We start from the raw sequence: 22,551 nt of genomic DNA on the forward strand, positions 1-22,551 counted from the left end.
TCTTGGGTTAACAACTCTTTCTCCTTTCCTCAGGCAAAGGTCTGAAAGTGTGGTCTTCACACGTTACTGACCTAAAAAGAATGAGCTTTCAGGTACCTTGCAAGTGGAACCTGCATCAACCTAGTTAACAAACGTCACTGTTGCCAATTCACTAATATGGTGTAGCGTCCCTTGTACAAGATGGGTGCTTTTTTGTTGTCCTCTTTTCTGTCATTCCCCCAAGGAATATGATAATCAAAACTTCCCACATGTTTCCTTCCTTGTAGAAGTTACTGGAATGGGAGAAAGAGAAGAAGACACATCGCTCTTTTTTTCTGGCCTCGGATCAGCCCTGCAGCCCAGGTCCCTGGCCTTATGTGCTGCATCATTCCCTGGGCGAGCTCTTGGCTCCTGTGTGTGTGTGGCTCATCCATCCTTGGGACTGTCACTGGCCTCATTGATCTCACCTGCCTCTCACCCCCCATCCTGACCTTATCTAAGTTTAGGAAGGAAGGGCTGTGTTGATAAAGCCCGCTTTGGAGTCTCATCTTAATGGAGTCTGAGTCCATGTGTTTTTGCTGACCTTTAAAAGTTGTTTAAAGGGAGTTCCCTTCATGGCTCAGTGGTTAATGAATCCGACTAGTATCCATGAGGACCCGGGTTCGATCCCTGGCCTCACTCAGTGGGTTAAAGATCCACCATTGCTATGAGCTGTAGTGTAGGTTGCAGAGGCAGCTCAGATCCCCCGCTGCTGTGGCTGTGGCATAGGCCACCAGCTCCAGTTCAGATTTGACCCCTAGCCTGGGAACCTGCATATGCGGCAGGTGTGGCCCTTAAAAAAAAAAAAAAAAAAAAAAAAGGTTGTTAAAGGGCTGCTTTCATTGAAAAGACATTATCAGTCTCCACTCTGACACTGTGATTCAATAAGCAGTCTAATCTCTTTCTACCCCACAGTGAGAGAGAGAAGAGGATGGATATTTGTGCTCTGAGCTAGGCTGGGGGACACCGTGCTGAGTAGAAAGATTGTTGAGTCTGGGGAACTCTCAGACACGTAGGGGGGAGCAAGACGAGTGAGTTAGACACACACAGCAAAGCGATAAACAGTAGAGGGCATTAGAGACGAAGGGAGGGGCCACCGGAATGCCTCCAAAGGTGATTCAGGAAGCCTTGCAGGAGAGGGTGCTCGGCTTTGCCCAGAGGGGCCTTAGTCACGACACAAAGCGTGGTCCACGCAGAGGCTGCTGCTGGTGGAAAAGGCAGCAAGGCTGGGAGAGGCTGGCGTGTCTGGAAGTCGGTGTGTCTTGAATGGAAGGCGTGGGTTGAGGGGAGAGTGGAGGGGGATGAGTTTCGAGAGGCCGAATCGCTGTTATCAGCCTGCCCACGAAGGGGGTCTCAACCATGTCCTGAAAGTAAGACTGCGGGGGGAAGGAGGCATCAGAGGATCTTACATTCAGGGAGCTGAGCTTGCCTGGAGAAACTTTCATTTGAGAAACACAGATTCATCAAGAAAAAAAAAAAAATTGGTCTGGGTTTACGTTGGGTCCATACCCCTGACATTTCAGGCAGCCTTGCACACCTGGAAATGTGGAACATACACTCCAGGTAGTCTTTGAATGGGGAGCAAGTGACCACCGTGGTTGACTCTGCTAGGGAGAGTTGACCTTGACCTTGACGCCAGGGAGTGATTCATGGACCTTTAATTGTGTCCCCATAGGAAACCTCTGAAGAGGACCTGCTCAGGCTAACATCAAAGAGTTTGCCCGATCTGACCAGCTCGGTAGAGGACGTGTCTTCTTGGACAGACAACGAAGATCAGGAGCCCGACGGGGAGGAGGACGAAGGAACCGGCTCATCTTCTGCCCAGGGAGCAGTAAGTGTGTCTCTGCTTCCCCAGGATGCTCTGCTAGGTTGGTAGGTGCCAGGGCCAGAGATAAAAGCTTAAGGTAGACGGGATGATGGAGACCAGGTTGGGAGGGGGCCACGGTGCATCTTTTAGATTTTTTGTCATAACTGTCCAGAAAAATCTGTGAGGGTAACACTTTCTATTTAAGAAAAAAAAAAAATTGGGAGTTCCCATTAGGGCTCAGCAGAAATGAATCTGACTATTATCCATGAGGACCCAGGTTCCACCCCTGGCCTCGCTCAGTGGGTTAAGGATCCAGCATTGCTGTGAGCTGTGGTGTAGGTCACAGATGTGGCTTGGATCTGGTGTTGGTATGGCTGTGATGTAGGCTGGTGGCTACATACAGCTCTGAATCGACCCCTAGCCTGGGAACCTCCATATGCTGAGGGTGCAGCCCTAAGAATGAAAATTAAAAGAAATGAAAACAGAATAAAAGAGTAACTGGATATTGAGTTCAACATATATATCAAGTTCTAGGATATCTAATCATATGCACAAGGGTTTTATTGCTACTTCTTGATTTAGTGCTTGCAAATTATTCTTTGTAAATTTAAACTTAGAGATTTCTGGCTGAAGGTCGAATGGTAAAATAAGACAAAACCCATTCTGGCAAAGTTGTATAGATGCGTCTTCCAATTTTAATCTAATGTGGACTTTCACATGGCTTGTAGCTCCTTACACAGCCTGTAACGCTTCATCTCTCATCGTCTGCTCCCACGTGTGGCCTGGCAGAGTCGGGAGGGCTTGTGGTTAACTGTGGTTGCTGTGCGGCTCTGTGGTCTCCTCTTTGTATCCCAGATCTGACAGATAAGTCATTTTTAGTGTAAACCTTTGTGAGCCATTCTTCCCCATCCAACGTGCCATGGAGAGGGTGCCGTGCCTCCTGTCTGTCATTTGGAACCCTTGCTCCTTCCCATCAGCACTGAATGTAGGCAGCATGGGTAAGCTCTGGGAAATCAGTCTTGCCTATACTTAGGCCTTAGAAGACATATACATACACACACACGTAGATATAGATAAATCATCTATATATGTATCATCATCTTATATATATATATATATATATATATACACACATATGAAATCACATTTACACAATGAGCTATTTTAGTTCAAGGAAGAAAATATTACTTTCCCCCTTCCTTTTTGATAACTGGCATTCCAGGGCCACTGAAGTGTGGTTGTACAGATTGTGGACTGCACAAATGTGCCACATCTAAGGATGCACCATTTACATCGTAAGTGTTGTAGTTTATGTTTATGTTTATGAGGAAAGTGTTCTGGAAGATGTCAGTAAAGAGTTTTGCTCTAACAAAATCAGTACATTAAGGACAACTTTCCAGTAAAAGAAGGAAAACATCTTACCTTTCTGTAATTTGCCCAGAGGCCTTCTACAGGCCCATTGGTGATTTCAAAGCTATTCCAGCTGCTGTTCCCTCAAAAGAGAGCTTTCTCAGAAAACTAACCTGTGAAGCTTGTAAATCAGAGCCGAATGGGTGGATGTTATGATACCCTTCAGTAGGTCCTTTTTCCTTACTTTTTCTCTTAATTTTACTTTTAGCAAGGATAGAGACCGCCACTGCCTTCATGACATGATTGACCCTGCCTCCTTCTCACACCGAGTGCACTATTCTTTCTGCAGCCCCTCATGATAACTGGACAGTTTTCCTTTTTTTTTTTTTCCCCTTTTTCTTCCAGCTTTATTGAGATATAGTGGTTACATAACATTGTGTAAGTTTAAGGTATACAATCTGTTGATTTTCTTTTAATTTTTTATTGTGATTGATTTACAATGTTCTGTCAATTTCTGCTGTACAGCAGGGTGACCCAGTCATACATACATGTACATTCTTTTTCTCACATTATCCTCTATCATGCATGTTTCATCACAAGTGATTAAATATATAGTTCCCTGTGTTATATAGCAGGATCCCATTGCCCATCCACTCCAAATGCAACAGTTTTCATCTCCTAACCCTAGACTCCCAATCCATCCCACTAAACGCACATTTTTTCTGCCCCAGGACCTTTGCCAGTGCTATTCTGTCTCTCTGGAATCCTCTTTGCCTGCCTGACTCCCTTTTGTATTCTTTAGTGTTACTTCCTCAGAGAAACTTCCAGAATATATCCTATCTATATTAAATCTCTTAGTTCTCATACCAAGACCACGTGGCTTTCCTGTGAACTGCTTGTCCCACTTAAATTTGTGATTATTTGATTAAGATCTGCCTCTGCCATCCAACTGTGAACTCCAAGAGATGCGGGAATGCAACAACTGGTTTGGGTTTCCGTGAATCCCTGGAATTTAGCCAGTACAAATGGCGTTGAGTTATTTTTTTAAAAAAGAAAAAAAAAAAAACTAAGTAAATTCAAAGACATGTTGTTACCGCCGTGGCACAGGTTCAGTCCCTGCCCCAGGAATTTCCACTTGTCACGGGCATGGCCAAACTATAAATAAATAAGTAGATAAATAAATTCATATGAAAACAATAAGACAAGCATTCATTGGAAACTAATGAAAAAATGACAACAACAAACTCTAACTGGATTTATCCACTGTATATTATGGCTACTCCCCTGGCTCGTAGCTGACCATATCACGGCAGCATCAAAGTGCTGATGGGGCAATAGTTGCATTCCGGCCCCTACAGGAATGACTGCAGAGACCTCACTGAATAAGCCTAGGACAGGCTGAGCATCTTATGTGTCTTCTTCTACTCTTATCTGCCTATCCTTTAGGGCCAAGGTCTTTCTGAGCCCACCCATCCTTCCACCCTGTGACCTCCCCTGGCCCAGACAGAGCAGTCACCCTCTGCACAGAAGGACGGTGGAGTATGTGGCAGTCTGGCCAGTCTGGCCTCTCAAGTCCAGCATGACTCTGAGTTCCTACCTTTCCTAGCCAGACATGGCTCTCCAGCCCACGGGTTCTCCCCTCACTTGCCCACAGTCTGGAGAGTTCGCCCCTGCTGAACAGGATCCCAGGGCTCAGCAACTGTGCCCTGGGACCACTCAGCCAGTGTTCAGGGGAGAGCTGAGTAAGCTCAGGATTTAAAGAGAGGAATACTCTGCAGCACAGCTGTACCTCCCCTAATAAAGGCCAAAGCCCACTATGTGGCATAATAGCCTGTGGAGAGGTTATAGTCACATGTTTTTTTTTTAAATTTCATAATGCATCATCTCTTGCAAAAAGCTCCAAGGAATTAACTTGCCTAGGAATTTTTCGCACTAAATACTGCTCTAAGAAATGAGCTAGTGGAGTTCCCGTCGTGGCACAGTGGTTAACGAATCTGACTAGGAACCAGGAGGTTGCGAGTTCAATCCCTGGCCTTGCTCAGTGGGTTAACAATCTGGCGTTACCGTGAGCTGTGGTGTAGGTCGCAGACACGGCTCGGATCCTGTGTCGCTGTGGCTCTGGTGTAGGCTGGGGCTACAGCTCCGATTAGACCCCTAGCCTGGGAACCTCCATATGCCACGGGAGCGGCCCTAGAAAAGGCAAAAAGACAAAAAAAAAAAAAAGAAAGAAATGAGCTAGTGTGTATATGACACATATTGCATGTTGTATGTGTTTTTGTTTAAATTATAATTTAGAGTTTCATAAATTTATAATGATTTTTATAAATTTATTATAATTTAAATTATAAGTTAAATGAACTGTTTCAGTTACAAAAGCAGTGTTTCCACTACATAAATGGTTTTTGACCCACTAAAGCCCACCAAAAAGAATACAAATCACCCACAATCCTATTATTCAAAGACAGCCATCTTTAATATTTTGCTATACCTTTCTACTTGTTTTTTTTCTTAAGCACATATTTTTTGTTGTTGTTGTTCTTTTTGCCATTTCTAGGGGCCGCTCCTGCGGCATATGGAGATTCCCAGGCTAGGGGTCTAATCGGAGCTGTAGCCACCAGCCTATGCCAGAGCCATGTCTGCGACCTACACCATGGCTCATGGCAACACCAGATCCTTAACCCACTGAGCAAGGCCAGGGATCGAACCTGCAACCTCATGGTTCCTAGTCAGATGCGCCACGACGGGAACTCCAGCACATATGTTTTTTTAATTGGCATCCTTGGGAACCTTGCTGTGGTCTTGATGACATAAGCATGAACATTTCCCCATGTCATTAAAGGGTCTCCTGAAACATGATTTATAATGGCAAATATTTCATAACACAGACGTGCCCATAATTTATTTTACTAATTTTCTGCCATAAGTTCCATTATATCACTCATATGTATATTTACTTTTTTAAATTGTGAAGAATTCTGCAGATTTTTCATTTTCTTGTTTATTTATTTATTTAGCTCATAGCAGTAGAATTGTTTAAAGGTTTTCTCCAGAGAGGTTCCACTAATTTACACTTCCAGCAGTGCCCAGGTCCCATTGTCACCAATAACATTAACATTACGTTTTAAAAGTTTATTAATTGATCGTACATTGCTGTATATAATTTTTGCACTTTTGTCAAAGGAATGTCAATGCATCCTGTCATAATACGCGTTCTTTGGGAAACGCTGCCTTTAAGGAGAAACAAATGACTCTGAGCAGTAATCCCCCACAAGTCCCCATGTTTCTGTTGCGATTCTGGATTTCTCCGTCACCCCCAGCTCTCACATGCAAATCCCAAACCCGTTATCGTTTTCGGTGGAGAAACCAGCCTGTCTTGACAGCTAGTTCTGCCTTCTCTGTGCCCCAGACACCAACTTGAGCTCTTTTCCCCTCCCAAAGCATCATGAAGGCAGGGACACGGCTCTTCTTACCTGACTCAGCACAGAAGCACCTTTTCCTGAACGCTCATTGTCTGCCCGCCTTTCTCCTGAGCTTTGGTTTCACGCTAGAAGACCCAGACAGGAGACAGCCCCACAGGGCCAGGAAATAGGCACATAACATTTTCCCAACTTCACCATCAGCCCAAGGTCTGCCCCACTGGGCCTTTTGAAGATGCTGAACTATTGCAGAAGAAGGAGAAAAAGAAAAAAAAAACCTTTTAAAATTCTATGTTTACAATTCAAGACTCTTCTATAATTTTTAAATACTGTTGAACCTTCAGTGAAAGAAACTTAGTACTGTTTATTCAACTAAGTCACAAAGCCTTTTCTTTCCCAGATGATAATGATTAAACCTGCTGCCAAGTTCCACTCTGACACTGACTCCTCTTGCACCTGTAAGTCCTGGGCTCTCCAAGCACTTGGATGGAGCAAATGTAATACAAATGCTCGGGATCTGCCACGAGCACCCTTATGATTTATTTTTCATGACCACAGTAAACAGCAATGAGGTTTTCCTTGTGAAAAGCTCCAGCCATGCTTTGAGTAGAACCATATGTTGAACATCAAGTGTGAGGATTAGAGGCAGGAAAAGGAAAGGGGGAAGGGGAGAGTGAGACCCCACAGTCATTTGCATAATATTCATTCATCTCAGCGGGGTCTGGCTTCAGTGAGAGGTACCTCCCTCCACCACCCACCACCACATCCAGTATAAAAGACTCCCAATTTGGTCTCAGAAATATCTGGGTCACACCCCCCCCCCGACTTCTGACTGTGGGCCTGTCCACCTGAATGGCTGCTCTAAGTCTTTCTTCTCCACTTTGTCTTCTGCTCTGCAATGATAGTTTTTAAATGACAGTCTGTTTCTGAAATGCCTGTGATATGACTATTAGTGTGCTTGATGTTGTCTCTGAGGTCTCTTAAACTACCCTCGTTTCTTTTCATTCTTTTTTTCTGTTTGGTGGCAGTGATTTCCACTACTCTGTCTTTCAGCTCATTACTCCATTCTTCTGCCTCAGTTAGTCCATTGATTCCTTCTAGTGTATTTTTCATTGGAGTTATTGTCTTCTTCAATTCTCTTTTTTCGTTCTTTATATTTTCTGTGTTAAAAACGTCGCATTTCTCATTCTGTGCATCCATTCTCCTCCCAATGTCTTCAATCATCTTTACGGTCATTGCTCTGAACTCCTTCTAGAGTAGATTGCCTATCTCCACATCGCTTAGTTCTTCTGAGGTTTTATGGTATTCCTTTGTCTGAGTATATTCCTCCATCACCTCATTTTGTCTAAATTGCTATTTGTATTTTTGTATATGGAGTAGGTTAGGTATGTTTCTTGACCTTGGAGAAGTGGCCTTCTGTGGTAGCCTGTGCATTCCAGCAGTGTAGAGCAGTGTACCCTTCTCTTGTCACACAAGGGCCAAGTGCCTGCTGATCCCAGGGTAATCTGGCCTCTGTTGGCAGATTCAATCTGAAGGCTGCAAGACCATAGTTTTCTTGCTTCTGGTATCTGCCCCCCAGTGGGGGAGGCTGGTCTAGAGACTTATGCAGGTTTTCTAGTGGGAGATGCTGGGGCTGGTCTTTGCTTCTGGTGGGCAGGGCTGTATCTATGGTCATGTCTAGAGGTTGCTGTGGGCGTGGAAAGTCTTTAGGCAGCCTGTGTGCTGATGGATAAGGAGGTGTCCAGACTATACTACAGAGCTACAGTAAACAAAACAGTATGGTACTGATACCAAAACAGACATGTAAATCAATGGATAGAAAGCTCAGAAATAAACCCATGCACCTATAGCCAATTAATCTATGACAAGGAGGCAAAAATATACATGGAGGACAGTCTCTTCAATAAGTGGTGATGGGAAAACTGAACAGCTACATGTAAAAGAATAAAATTAAAACATTCTCTAGCACTATATACAAAGATAAACTCAAAATGGATCAAAGACTTAAATGTAATACCAGATACTATAAAACTCCTAGAAGGAAACATGAGCAGAACACTCTTTGACATAAATCACAATAATGTTTTTTGGATCTGTCTCCTAGAGTAATGGAAATAAAAACAAAAATAAGCAAATGGGACCTAATTAAACTTAAAAGCTTTTGCACAGCAAAGGAAATCATAAACAAAATGAAAAGACAACCAGTGGACTAGGAGAAAACATTTGCAAATGATGTTACCAACAAAGGATTAATCTCCAAAATATATGGCTTGGAGTTTCTATTGTGGCACAGTGGGTTAAGAATCCAACTGCAGTGGCTCAGGTTGCTACAGAGGTGCAGGTTCTATCCTTGGGTTAAAGGGTCCAGTGTTGCTGCTGCTGTAGATCAAATTCAGTCCCTGACCCAGGAACTTCCATATGCCATGGGCACAGCCATGAAATGTATATTTATACAGCTTATACAGCTTAATATCAAAAAAACCCCAACCCAATCAAAAATGGGTAGAAGACCTAAATAGATGTCTCTCCAAAGAAAATATGCAAATGGTCAACAGACACATGAAAAGGTGCTGGATATTGCTAATTATTAGAGGAATGCAAATCAAAACTACAATGGGGTATCACCTCATACCAGTCAGAATGGTCATCATTAAAAAGTCTATAAGCAATAAATGCTGGAGAGGGTGGGGAGAAAGAGGAACCCTTCTACACTGTTAGTGGGAATGTCAATTCGTGCAGCCACTATGGAGAGCAGTTATGGCAGTTCTTTAAAAAACTGAAAATAGAGCTGCCATATGATCCTACAATCCCACTCCTGAACATATATGTGGAGAAAACAAGTTCTAAAAGATATGCACCCCAGTGTTGATAGCATCACTGTTTACAATAGCCAAGACCTGGAAGCAACCTAAGTGTCCATCAGCAGATGAATGGATAAAGAAGATGTGGTATACACACACACACATACACAATGGAATACTAGCCAGAAAAAAAATACTAAAATAATGCCATTGCAGAAACATGGATGAACCTAGAGATTATCATATTAAGTGAAGTAAGTCAAACACAAATATCATATGATATCACTTATATGTGGAATCTTAAAAAATGATGTAAATGAACTTATTTACAAAGCAGAAATAGACTCAGAGAAATAAAAAACTTGTGGGTACCAAAGGGGATAGCAAGGGTGGGGTGGGGGGAGAGATAAATTAGGAGTTTAGGATTAATGTATACACACTACTGTGCATAAAATAAACAAGGACCTATATTGTATAACATAGGGAAGTATAGGGAGTTCCTGTTTTGACTCAGTGGTTTAAGAATCTGACATAGTATCCATGAGGATGCAGGTTCAATACCTGGCCTCACTCAGAGGGTTAAGGATCTGGTGTTGCCCCAAGTGCATGCCGCAGCATAGGTAGCAGATGCGGCTTGGATCCAGTGTTGCTGTGGCTATGGTGTAGACCAGCAGCTGCAGCTCCAATTTGACCCCTAGCCTGGGAACTTCCATATGCCACAGGTGTGGCTGTAAAAAGAAGGGGGGGGGACAAAGGGAGCTATACTTAATATCTCATAATAACCTATAATGGAAAAGAATCTGAAAAAAGTGTGTGTGTGTGTATGTGTGTGTGTAACTGAATCACTTTGCTATATACTTGAAGCTAATACAACATTGTAAATTAACTATACTTCAGTTTTTAAAGGGTTAAAGAAATAATTTTTTTTCCACTGTACAGCATGGGGACCAGGTTACACGTACATGTATACATTTTTTTTTCCTCCCATTGTTCTGTTGCGATGTAAGTATCTAGACATAGTTCTCAGTGTTACACAGCAGGATCTCATTGTAAATCCATTCCAAGAGCAATAATTTGCATCCAATAACCCCAAGCTCCCAATCCCTCCCACTCCCTCCCTCTCCCCCCAGGCAGCCACAAGTCTATTCTCCAAGTCCATGATTTGCTTTTCTGTGGGAATGTTCATTTCTGCTATATATTAGATTCCAGTTGTAAGTGATATCATATGGTATTTGTCTTTGTCTTTCTGACTTATTTCACTCAGGATGAGAGTCTCTAGTTCCATCCATGTTGCTGCAAATGGCATTATGTCTTTCTTTTTTATGGCTGAGTAGTATTCCATTGTGTATATATACCACATCTTCCGAATCCAATCATCTGTCGATGGACATTTGGGTTGTTTCCATGTCTTGGCTGTTGTGAAGAGTGCTGCAACAAACATGCGGGTGCATGTGTCTTTTTCAAGGAAAGTTTTGTCCAGATATATACCCAAGAGTGGGATTGTGGAGTCATATGGTAGATCTATGTATAGATTTCTAAGGTATCTCCAAACTGTTCTCCATAGTGGCTGTACCAGCTTACATTCCCACCAACAGTGCAGGAGGGTTCCCTTTTCTCCACACCCCCTCCAGCACTTGTTATTTGTGGATTTATTAATGATGGCCATTCTGACTGGTGTAAGGTGGGTATCTCATGGTAGTTTTGATTTGCATTTCTCTAATAACCAGGGATGTTGAGCATTGTTTCATGTGCTTGTTGGCCATCTGTATATCTTCCTTGAAGAACAGTCTATTCAGGTCTTTTGCCCATTTTTCCATTGGGTGATTGGCTTTTTTGCTGTTGAGTTGTATAAGCTGTTTGTATATTTTAGAGATTAGGCCCTTTTCTGTTGTATCATTTGAATCTATTTTCTCCCATTCTATAAGTTGTCTTTTTCTTTTCTTTTTGGTTTCCTTTGCTATGCAAAGCTTTTCAGTTTGATTAGTTCCCATTGGTTTATTTTTGCTTTTATTTCTGTTGCCTTGGGAGACTGACCTGAGAAAATACTTATAATGTTGATGTCAGAGAGTGTTTTGCCTATGTTCTCTTCCAGGAGTTTGATGGTGTCCTGTGTTATATTTAAGTCTTTCAGCCATTTGGAGTTTATTTTTGTGCATGGTGTGAGGGTGTGTTCTAGTTTCATTGCTTTGCATGCAGCTGTCCAGGTTTCCCAGCAATGCTTGCTGAAAAGACTGTCCTTTTCCCATTTTATGTTCTTGCCTCCCTTGTCAAAGATTAATTGACCATAGGTGTCAGGGTTTATTTCCGGGTTCTCTATTCTGTTCCATTGGCCTGTCTGTCTGTTTTGATACCAGTACCACACTGTTTTGATGACTGTGGCTTTGTAATATTTCTTTGGGAGAGTTATGCCTCCTGCTTGGTTTTTGTTTCTCAGAATTGCTTTGGTGATTCTGGGTCTTTTGTGGTTCCATATAAATGTTTGGATTGTTTGTTCTAGTTCTGTGAACAATGTCATGGGTAATTTGACAGAGATTGCATTGAATCTGTAGATTGCTTTGGGTAGTATGGCCATTTTTACAATATTGATTTTTCCAATCCAGGAACATGGAATATCTTTCCATTTCTTTACATCTTTTTTGATTTTTTTGATTAAAGTTTTATAGTTCTCAGCATATACGTCCTTGACCTCCTTGGTCAGATATATTCCCAAGTATTTGACTTTTGGGGTGAAGTTTTAAAAAGTATTTTTGTATTTCTTTTCTAATATTTCATTATTAGTGTACAGAAATGTGACTGATTTCTGAATGTTAATCTTATATCCTGCTACTTTGCTGAATTTATTAATCAGCTCAAGTAGTTTTGGGGTTCAGTCCTTAAGGTTTTCTATGTATAGTATCATGTCATCTGCATACAGTGACAGTTTTATCTCTTCTCTTCCTATTTGGATGCCTTTTATTTCTTTTGTTTGTCTAATTGCTGTGGCTAGGACTTCCAAACCGAAGTTGAATAGCAGTGGTGAGAGTGGGCATCCTTGTCTTGTTCCAGATTTGAGTGAGAAGGCTTTCAGTTTTTCTCCACTGAGTATTATATTTGCTGTGGGTTTGTCATAAATGGCTTTATGTTCAGGAGTGGTCCCTCTCTACCCACTTTGGCAGGAGTTTTGATCATGAATGGATGTTGGGCTTTGTCAAATGCTTTTTCTGCATCTATTGAGATAATCATATGGTTTTTGACTTTTCTTTTGTTAATGTGGTGTATGATGTTGATTGATTTGCATATGTTGAACCATTCTTGTGAACCTGGGATGAACCCCACCTGGTCATAGTGTACGATCTTTTTGATACGTTGTTGGATTCGGTTGGCTAAAATTTTGTTGAGAATTTTTGCATCTATATTCATCAAAGATATTGGCCAATAGTTTTCTTTTTTGGTGGTATCTTTGTCTGGTTTTGGAATTAGGGTGATGGTGGCATCACAGAATATCTTTGGGAGTGTTCCTTCTTCTTCAACCTTTTGAAAAATTTAAGGAGGATGGGCACCAGATCCTCTTTGTATGTTTGGTAGAATTCACCTGTGAAGCCATCTGGTCCTGGGCTTTTATTTGTAGGGAGTGTTTTTATGACTTCTTCAATTTCATTTCTAGTGATCGGTCTGTTCAGTTGGTCTGTTTCTTCTTGATTCAGTTTTGGCAGGCTGTAAGATTCTAGAAAGTTGTCCATTTCTTCCAGATTGTCAAATTTGTTGGCATATAGTTGTTCATAGTATTCTTTTATGCTTTTTTGTATTTCTGCTGTATCCATTGTGATTTCTCCTTTTTCATTTCTAATTTTGTTTGGGTTCTTTCTCTCCTCTTCTTAGTGAGTCTATCCAGGTGTTTGTCAATTTAGTTTACCTTTTCAAAGAACCAGCTCTTGGTTTTATTAATTTTCTCTATTGTTTTTTGTCTCTTTTTTTTTTATTTCCCCTTTGATCTTTATAATTTCCTTCCTTCTGCTGACTTTAGGTGTTTTTTGTTCTTCTTTTTCTAATTCATTTAGGTGGAGGGTTAAGTTGTCAATTTGAGATCTTTCCTCTTTTTTGAGGAAGGCCTGTATTGCTATGAATTTCCCTCTGAGCACTCCTTTTGCAGTGTCCCATGGATTTTGAGATGTTGTGCCTTCATTATTATTTGTTTCAAGGTATTTTTTAATTTCCTTTTTGATTTCCTCATTAACCCATTGGTTTTTTAGTAGCTTGTTGTTTAGTTTCCATGTGGTAGGTTTTTTCTCATTTCTTTTCCTGTGGTTGATTTCTAGTTTCATGCAATTGTGGTCAGAGAAGATACTTGAGATAATTCCTATGCTCCTAAATTTGTTGAGGTTAGCTTTGTGCCCCAATATGTGATCAATTCTTGAGAATGTTCCATGCGCACTTGAGAAGAATGTGTGTTCTGATTTTTTTGGATGTAGTGTCCTGAAGATGTCAATTAAGTCTAACTTTTCTATTGTTTCCTTTAGGATCTCTGTTACTTTATTGGTTTTCTGAGAAGTAATTTTTTTAAATAAGAATCTAACCATGTCGGTTAAAGTCATTCAGTTGCTCTCAGTCACAATGAAGTTAAAGTCAGCCCCTTTACAGTAGAGCACATCAGCTCCAGCCTGCCTGTGCTGCCTTTCCTCCTGTATGTGCTCCTGGCAGCCCTAAACACACACGCACACACACAGCACTCGCCTGGCACTCTCCAAATCTGCTAAATCACTGCTCCCCTGGTATTTAGCATCTGCTGTTTTCTCTTTATTTGTTGCTGCATATGTCTTTGAGAGAAGAAAGAAAATGCTTCAGTTTGAAAACTTTTGCAGTCAGGTACCCCCTCCTTGGGTCCCCAGGAGCCAGTGAAGTACTTTGTATTCAATAAATGCGCAGTACATATTTCTGGACCATAAAGCTATCTGTAAAGCCGTGGTTCTCAAAGTGTGGTCCTCGGACCAGCAACATCGGCATCACCTGGAAATTTTGTAGAAATGAAAATCCTCCAGTCCCACCCCAAAACTGCTAAATCAGAAACTCCAAGGACGGCATCTAAAAATCTGTTTTTAAAAAGCCTTCCCAGTGACTTGAACTCAGGCTAACGTTTGAGAATTTTAAAGCCCGCCAGTAAAATGAGCAGCACATGTGTTATTATTAGCTATTTTAAAAAGCGTGTATCCTTTCTCAAGTGTAAGTGATTATAGTTCATCTTTTGAAAAATGAGATGTTTAAGGGGAAAAAACATATCTGGCCTTCTGAGAGAGTGGCTCTTTTTAAAATGAAGAGGGCAGTATGCATTTTAATGTAACAGGGTGTGACACGGGCAATACTTCTTAAGTGATCTGGAGCCGGTCTTTCCCTTTTTACATTTTCAACCAAAACAAAACAAAACAAAAAACGAAAATGGAAGTCATGATTGTCTCTGCCAAATCTGCAATTGTCGAAGCTCAGCTGGGAAGATTTTGTTTAGCACATCAATCAGCAGGCCTGTATCCGGCTTCCTTTGGCATCAAGGGAATCGGTTCTAACATTTTGGTATCGCTGGTTTGGAAAATCTTGGAGGACTTTTGGGATATTGCTGTTTAAGAAGGCATAAAGGACTTCGTCTCTCAAAAGGAAAGACGAGCCAAACTGGATCTTAGGATTCTGTAAGTCTCCTGTCGGTGTCTGATTCTCTGTCGGTGGCTTAGCCCTGAGGTGTGAGAACCTGAGTCACACTCTTGTGGAAAATCCAGCATCCTGGGGGGTAGATAGAAATTTATACTAGAGAGAAAAGAGAGGCTCTCTTGTGTTTGTGTTCGATTGAATAATTGGTAAAGTGTTGGCTTTCAAAGTTTCCAAAAGTGTCTAGGCACTAAGGACTTGTATTAAGGTGTCTGAAGGTGCCATTTCTGGTGGAGTCCGGGCATCCTGGATGGGAAACTGTCTCTTGTTTGGGGCCTGAGCTAGATTTTTCTGGTGAATCAAACTTAGAGGCTAATGCAAAGAATAGTGAACACTGAGGATGCAAACTTGTGATTCGTATTAAAGCAGGAAGGTCCCAGGGTCAGACCAGAAAATCAGATCTTCACAGACTGAAACTATTAACTCTGTTAGCAGAGAGACACTGCCTCAGGGCTCCCTGAGCTTTTTGTAAGTGGAGCAAATGTTCTTTCCCTAAAGCCTCAAGGGAAGGATGTTAAGACAGGCTGCTTCCATGGGCAGCGGTGGGCTCTGCTGCTGAGTCTCGGGGTCCCTCTGAGCACAAGACAGTAGCAGCCACTGCTCAGAGACATCCTCCATCTGCTCCTGGGTCCGGAACAGCCTTTCTTCCTCCTTGGGCCTCTACTTTCTACTGATCTAACTTCAAGGCTCACCTCCTCCAGGAAGTCTTCCTGGATACACATATCCTTCATGCTTGTGATACATACGGTATTTTCCTTCATGACCTTTATTTAACACAGATTGTAATGATGTGTTTACCTGTGGGACTGCTTGCTTAATATCATCCTCTCCCATCAGTCGAGGACCCATGGGGGCAGGGCCCATGCCAGGTTTGTTCACGTCAGCTCTCAATGTGTATCATGGATGGATGGTTGGACAGGTGGGCAGATAGGGGGATGGTTGATGTTCCCTCTCTCCTTCCTTAACACCCCCCAAATACCCTTCATCGTAAGGCTTAGCTATCTTCTCTAAACTTGTCCCACCTTGCCCAGCACTCCATGAATTTAAAATGGGCAGGGCGCGTAGTAGGCATTTATTGTTTGTACCTGTCTCTCTCTTCTGGGAGTTCCCATCTGGGATACAAACATCAGTGATACAGAAATCGTTTTTCCAAGTAGAGCATTGGGACAACAGTGTCCCTTTGCTTAAAATAGGACGTTCGTGGTACCACCACATTAACAAATGAATAGATTTCTTATTTTCTATTTCTTTAAGCTTTGAAAGCTTCTAGCAGCGAGAAAGAGAATTTAAAATAGGGAATTTCTAACAAATCAACCACAGTCAAGGATTGACTAACCCCAGGGCACAGTGAGGTAGTAAGTGGCAAGTCAAGTCATGAAAAGACCAGCCAGAAAGGCCCTGGGGAGCTCAGAACCAGGAGTCTTACAAGTGCAACTTCTGGTACATAGACCCACAAAGTGTCAGAGCTACCAGGAACCTTGCAGGTTAGCTGCTCCGAACTTGGCATTGTGTAGGCTAGAAATCCATCGTGAGGGAGAAGACTGCTGAGCTCTGCGAGAGCAAACTTGTTCCCTTGGACAAGTCGGGGATAGCCCAAGGCAGCAACGAGGGAGACGCAAAAGTGCCTGAAGGAAAAGGCAAACGCACTTCACAGACACGTGAGGGGAGTGAGGGGATAGCTGTGTGGAACAGACGCGGAAATGTACACAGGTAGCTCCACCCTCTGGTGCATGTTAAAATGCAGCGTTTCGGCTGATCATTCACTTTCCAGACTCCACGCTGGAGAGCCCCTTTTGGCAGATCTCAGTGTGTGTGTTGAGGAGGGGAGCCTAGTTTCAGAAGCTTCCCAATTGATTCTGATGCTCACCCAGATTTCCAGAAGCAAACCTGCGAAAGATGGTGGCCACTGTTGGAAGTAGCGGGTTTGACCACATCCCTTTGTTGGCCATATGTTAATTTCCAGGATGTGACACCAAGTGGCAGGGCTCCTAAGTGTCTTTGGCTGGGGGCTGGATGAGACCCAGGGACCCATCTGTGCATGGCTCTGAGATAAGAGGAACTTTTAAGCCTCCAGATGCCTCTTTCCTTCCTGCAGCCTGGGACATGGGAAGAGGGCTGTGCTGGTGTTTCTGCTGCTTGTGAGGGGGATGGGCAGCACAGATCCCCGAGCCCGCTCTGGGGCTCCGTAGTGAACACAGACTTGCATGTACATCTTGGCTCTCGCTGCCTTTACAGACACCAGCTCCTGGTGTATGGACTGCTGTGGTTAATGCAGAAACTGTGTTGTTCCTGCTGCCAGCCTGAACCAGCCAGGAACTCATGCTGATCCATAACTCCCCCTGAGTTGTACATTTTTTGCCCCACCCCCACCCCCCCGTCCCAAATTGGGAACACCCCTCTCTTTGCCTCAGAGTTCTAGACTTCCCTAAATAAGTCTCAGTGCACTTGGATGTTGCTTAAGTAACACTTGAGCTGGCTCAGGCCATGCATGAGGCTGTGTGAAACTCATGGTGGATGGAATTCCCACTGTGGCTAAGCGGGTTATGAATCCGACTAGTATCCATGAGGATGCAGATTCGATCCCTGGCCTTGTTCAGCGAGTTAAGGGTCGGGTGTTGCCATGAGGTGTGGTATAGGTCACAGACGAGGCTCAGATCTGGCATTGCTAGGACTGCGGTGTTGGCTGGCGGCTACAGCTCTTATTTGACCCCTAGTCTGGGAACCTCCATATGCCGCAAGTGCGGCTCTAAAGAGACCAGAAAAGAAAAAAAGAAACTCATGGTGGCAGTGGAATTGCCAGAGCAAGATGAGACAGACAGGCTGCCATGATGGCTGGTCTAAGAAAATAAGATTTGAGTTCAGGGGTGGTTTTTGTTTGGTTTGGCTTACATACTTCAGGAGATGAGATTGTTTAAATAGGTGGGGGGAGTAGATAAGAATAATTATTTGGCCTGGATGCGTTGCCCAGAAAACTGCTGAAGTTGGAATTGGGCTTATTCCCATGGCACATTTTCTGGGGCCTGTTCCAACTCGTTACCTGGCCTTGTGCTGCATTTTCATCCTAGCCATTTGCTGTTCTCAAGGAAGTAAACAGCCCAAGTGAATTTGCATAGAAAAGCAAACGTACTGTACAGCCTAGCCTCCTAGCACAGCGGTCTCCAAAGCAGGGAGAGCACACCCCCCTACCCCGGGGTGAGGGGTGGGGAGGGGAGCCTGACGGTCCCTTTGGAGAGTGGGAGGAAAGGATTAGAGTGTGTATAGGTTTTATCTCACTTTAGATCATTTTGTGTTTTAGAGTGGGTTTACATGAGTACGGTAGCGTGGAGTTATAATTTATGAATCTATGTTGGGAATGCCTGCCGGCTACACAGTCTGCAAAGGTTGACATCACAGCACGGAGCAGCGTGAAATACAGTTAAAGAAATCCCCTCAGGATGCCGTCAACTTTATTATCATCTTTGGATGTGAAAAGTTCCTTCACATTTCAGTGGAAAGAAAATATGGATGACTAGGGCATGTAAAAAAGTTGCTCTGCCCTCAAATTATATTCTTTTATGAAAATAGCACCGTAGGGGTCATGAAGTGACTCTGGCGCATCTTTGGGTATTCTGCTCAAGTACCCCGAGATGCCTTTGAGCCATGCCCCTTACTACAAGGTTTCCTCTTGTAAATGCCATCCTTATTAATTGAGCTTCTGATGTCGTCTGCGCATTGAAATGTAAAGCAGAACAGATGAAGATTGAAGGAAGGTGGCAGACATGAAACCGAAATAGACAAAATGACGGCGATTACACAGGGGCCAAAAACAGGACCTTGTGACTCATTGGCGCCCCGTGTCTCTTGGGTGATTTATTTTATTTGCTGGTGAGCTTTGCTAAGCCTCCGAGGTAACAGAAATCCTTGAGATGGACGTGTCTTTTGAGACTTTACGTGGGGACAGTGTGCTGATATGCACAGTGAGATTCTCACTCTCTTAAGAGAAACTGGATATCCCTGCTTGGTTTCCATTCCAGTTATCACGTGGGGCTTTTTTAAGAAAATCACAGTGCCTAGATGAATTAGGCAAATAGGCAATTGTGTGCTAGGCAGAAACACACCTGACTTGAAAAGTTCATGAGACGTGGAAGATTGGGAGGGATTCCTGCCGTTGTTGTTGTTTGCTTTCTGCTTTTTCACGCCGTGGTATGCAGCATGGTGGTTCCGAGCCAAGAAATAAAAACAAAGCAAAATATGAGAGATCAGAAGTTCCCCTGTGGAATCCAGGGCAGAAATTTCTCAAAGAAACAGAGCTGTGTAACAGGAACAGAGCCCTCCCCCCCCACCCCCTGTTGTGATTGTATTGGTTTGCCTGGCATTGTGTTTGCTCTTTGTTTGCTTGCTTTGCTTGCCTAGCTTTTTATGTAAGTACCGACTTAGCTCAGTGAATGACACTTGCAGAGAAAAGAAAACCATGCCTCTCTCTCCTGGTTCTGGCTTTTTCTCCTTCCTTCGACTCCTGACTCGAGATTCGAGATGCAGAAGCCCTCATTCCTCAGAGACTTTTCTAATTCTGCCAGCCTTCTGTCCGCTCTCTTTTCTCTGATGGCCCATTTCTCACATGGGCGCACTTAAAAGTCAGAAGGGCCCCTCCTGATTTATAAAGGCGTAGGGATTTTCAAAAAGTTCTTGGTAAGGCTGATATTCAAATTTATTTCCACGGAGTTCCCGTCGTGGCGCAGTGGTTAACGAATCCGACTAGGAACCATGAGGTTTTGGGTTCGGTCCCTGCCCTTGCTCAGTGGGTTAAGGATCCGGCGTTGCTGTGAGCTGTGGTGTAGGTCGCAGACGCGGCTCGGATCCTGCGTTGCTGTGGCTCTGGCGTAGGCCAGTGGCTACAGCTCCAATTCGACCCCTAGCCTGGGAACCTCCATATGCCGCAGGAGCGGCCCAAGAAATTGCAAAAAAAAAAAAAAAAAAAAAAAAAAAAGACAAATTTATTTCCCCTAGAATAACAAATGTATTTACTTAACAAATATTTGCAGAATTGTCTTTTAAGCTAGTAGTGGCGAATAGGTAACCTGCCTGGCACCACACACCACCTCTTCAGCTCCCAGAGTGGATGTCTCTCTAATTCTTCCTAATGTGCTTCCCACTGATACCAGACACAGCCTCAGAAATTGATAACGTGGTTTTGCAGGTGTCCACAACCAGGTCATGGTGCCAGCCTGCTGGACATTGCTATCTACATGCTGAGCGCCAGGCTGGGTGCTCCGGGGGACGCAGAGGTCGCAGTCTTCCTCTCTTACGGTGTTTATCATATTCTATGATGAATGCTAGTTATTTTTACACTTTTCATATTCCCCCCTTTCCTACAGTACATCCTTAGGAGCCGTATGGTACATTGATCTCTGGAAGGGATGTCTTATTCCTTCCAGAGGTCAGGGGGAGCTCAGCGGATGGGGTACTGTTTGACTGTCCCATAGGATTTCCACAGGAGCACCCGCAGGAGCGAGTGACATCCTGGAGTGGAAAATACCATGTACAGTGGTCCACAAGTTGGATTTCAAGGCTTGTTCAAGGATCAACAAATAGTCAGTTAAGTGCAAATGTTCAGCTGATGCTTTTAGTTCCACACTAAAATACCACGACTTCTAAATTTGAGTATCAGCTTTACCAGCAAGCTATACACTCATTGACAGGTTGAAGGTTGAATGGTGGGATCAGAGTTTTTAAGGTTCCTCAAGCAGTGAGGTAGAAGAAGAGCTGGGCAGAAGACAGGCAGAGGTGGAGGTGGAGGCCTTGGCTTTAGCTCCATGGAGAAGTCACCAGAGCCTGGACTGAAGGAGAGGTGGCCACAGTGGCCATACTGATGGAAAGGCAGGAAGCAGTGTGACTGGCCCACTGGAGTGCTGGGTTCTGCAAGCAGGGCTGCTTGGTTCCCACCAAGAAGTAAGATTCTTCCCCCCACCCCAATACCCCCTGTTCTTTTTCTGAAGGCAGGACTGATCCTCGGCAGTATTTTGCCTGGAATTTGGTTACCTTTGACTCTCCAGCCTCCCGTCACCTCCTTCTCCACCTTCTCACTTGCTGGTCCCTCTTTGCAGGTTTTCTAGAGCCCAGCATCCCCGTACTGCTCTAAACTCCCTCATCCAGACACCCACAGTCTCCCCTCTCCCCTAAGAGGTTCCCTCTCCTTTCTTCTTCTCCAAGTCATTTTCTCCACTTTCCCCACCACCACCACCACCAACAACAACAACAAAGACCAAAAAACAAACAAACAAAAAAAACCTTTCTGTTTCTTCCAAGCAGTAGGTTTGTTTCCAAAGCCATCCAATTAAACCAGTTTAAATGATGGCCAATAACTCTATGACACTTAGCAAAGCCTGTGCATTTAAAACAGAGAATCCTTGTTATTTCAAATGAGGTTCTTATCAGGATCCTTTAAAAAATGAAACTTAAAGATAAAACCCCAAAAGTCTGAATGACAAAGATGTTTTTAGAGGAAATTCCAAGGTCGACCAGTAAGCCTTGCCTCCAGGAGCAGCTTCCTTAGGATGTCTGTACTTGTCAGTACTTTCCCTTCAACTCAGAAAGTGATGTTTCCTACAAATTCTCCAGTTTGTTCCCAGTGACTTTAGCTGGGGATGGAGGTGGGGCGATGGGTAGGGCTAGAGTATGAATTATTCCTGTAGATGAGAGGTCGGCAGTTATAAAAGCCAGAGCATAAATATTTCAGGCTTTGCTGGCCAAGCGGTCTGTGTTGCAACCGTTCACCCCGGCTTTGTAGTGCAGAAGCAGTCGTAAGCAGTAAGCACACTAATGGGCATGACTGGGTTCTAATAAAACTTTACAAAAACAGGTGTGGGGCAAGATCTGGCCCCCGGGCAGCCGTTTGCTGACTCCTGCTGTGGAAAATCATGTGTGAGCCTGGGTCCGCCTCTCCTATTACTGCTTCCCATGTGGCTCCACGGAACACATCTCAGCTTTCGGGTCCCATTCTTCAAGGAGTTACATGCCCTTAGAAACATACACCAGCAGGAGTTCCCATCGTGGCTCAGTGGTTAATGAATCCAACTGGGAACCATGAGGCGCAGGTTCCATCCTGGTCTCGCTCAGTGGGTGAAGGATCCAGCATTGCCATGAGCTGAGGTGTAGGTTGCAGACATAGCTCGGATCCCACGTTGCTGTGGCTCTGGCATAGGCTGGCAACTACAGCTCCGATTAGACCCCTAGCCTGGGAACCTCCATGTGCCAAGGGTGTGGCCCTGGAAAAGACAAAAAAAAGAAAGAAAGAAGCATATACCAGTAAATCAGTGTGAATTCATTGTGGCTCCTGGAAAATAAAGAATTCTGAGTCCAGCTCACATTAAGCTGGAAAAGGCAGCAGAAGTCCTTAGGGTGCTGCCTGGAACTTAGCAGCAGACCAAAATGTCACCACAGTGGCCTCAACATGACCAGTCACTTTCATCTAAAACCTGCCTAGATGGTATGTCCAATTAAAACAGCCTTT

At 43.6% G+C, this 22,551-nt stretch overlaps 1 protein-coding gene across 7 annotated transcripts in view; it reads left to right on the top strand.

Moving 5' to 3' along the window:
• Window positions 1-22,551, top strand: part of PDZD2 (PDZ domain containing 2) — a 416,943-nt gene that overhangs the window by 317,772 nt on the left and 76,620 nt on the right. For all 7 annotated transcript variants that reach the window (XM_085002034.1, XM_085002030.1, XM_085002033.1 and 4 more), the window contains one exon: window positions 1,694-1,849. In XM_085002034.1, the coding sequence (XP_084858160.1) occupies window positions 1,694-1,849 (156 nt within the window). The remainder of the gene's footprint in view (window positions 1-1,693; window positions 1,850-22,551) is intronic.

Source organism: Sus scrofa, chromosome 16 (genome assembly GCF_054392235.1).
Source record: "Sus scrofa isolate SSC_HxYL_T2T_F1_AM1 chromosome 16, Sscrofa_HxYL_maternal_Yorkshire_Landrace_v2.0, whole genome shotgun sequence".
NCBI classification, from domain to species: domain Eukaryota; kingdom Metazoa; phylum Chordata; class Mammalia; order Artiodactyla; family Suidae; genus Sus; species Sus scrofa.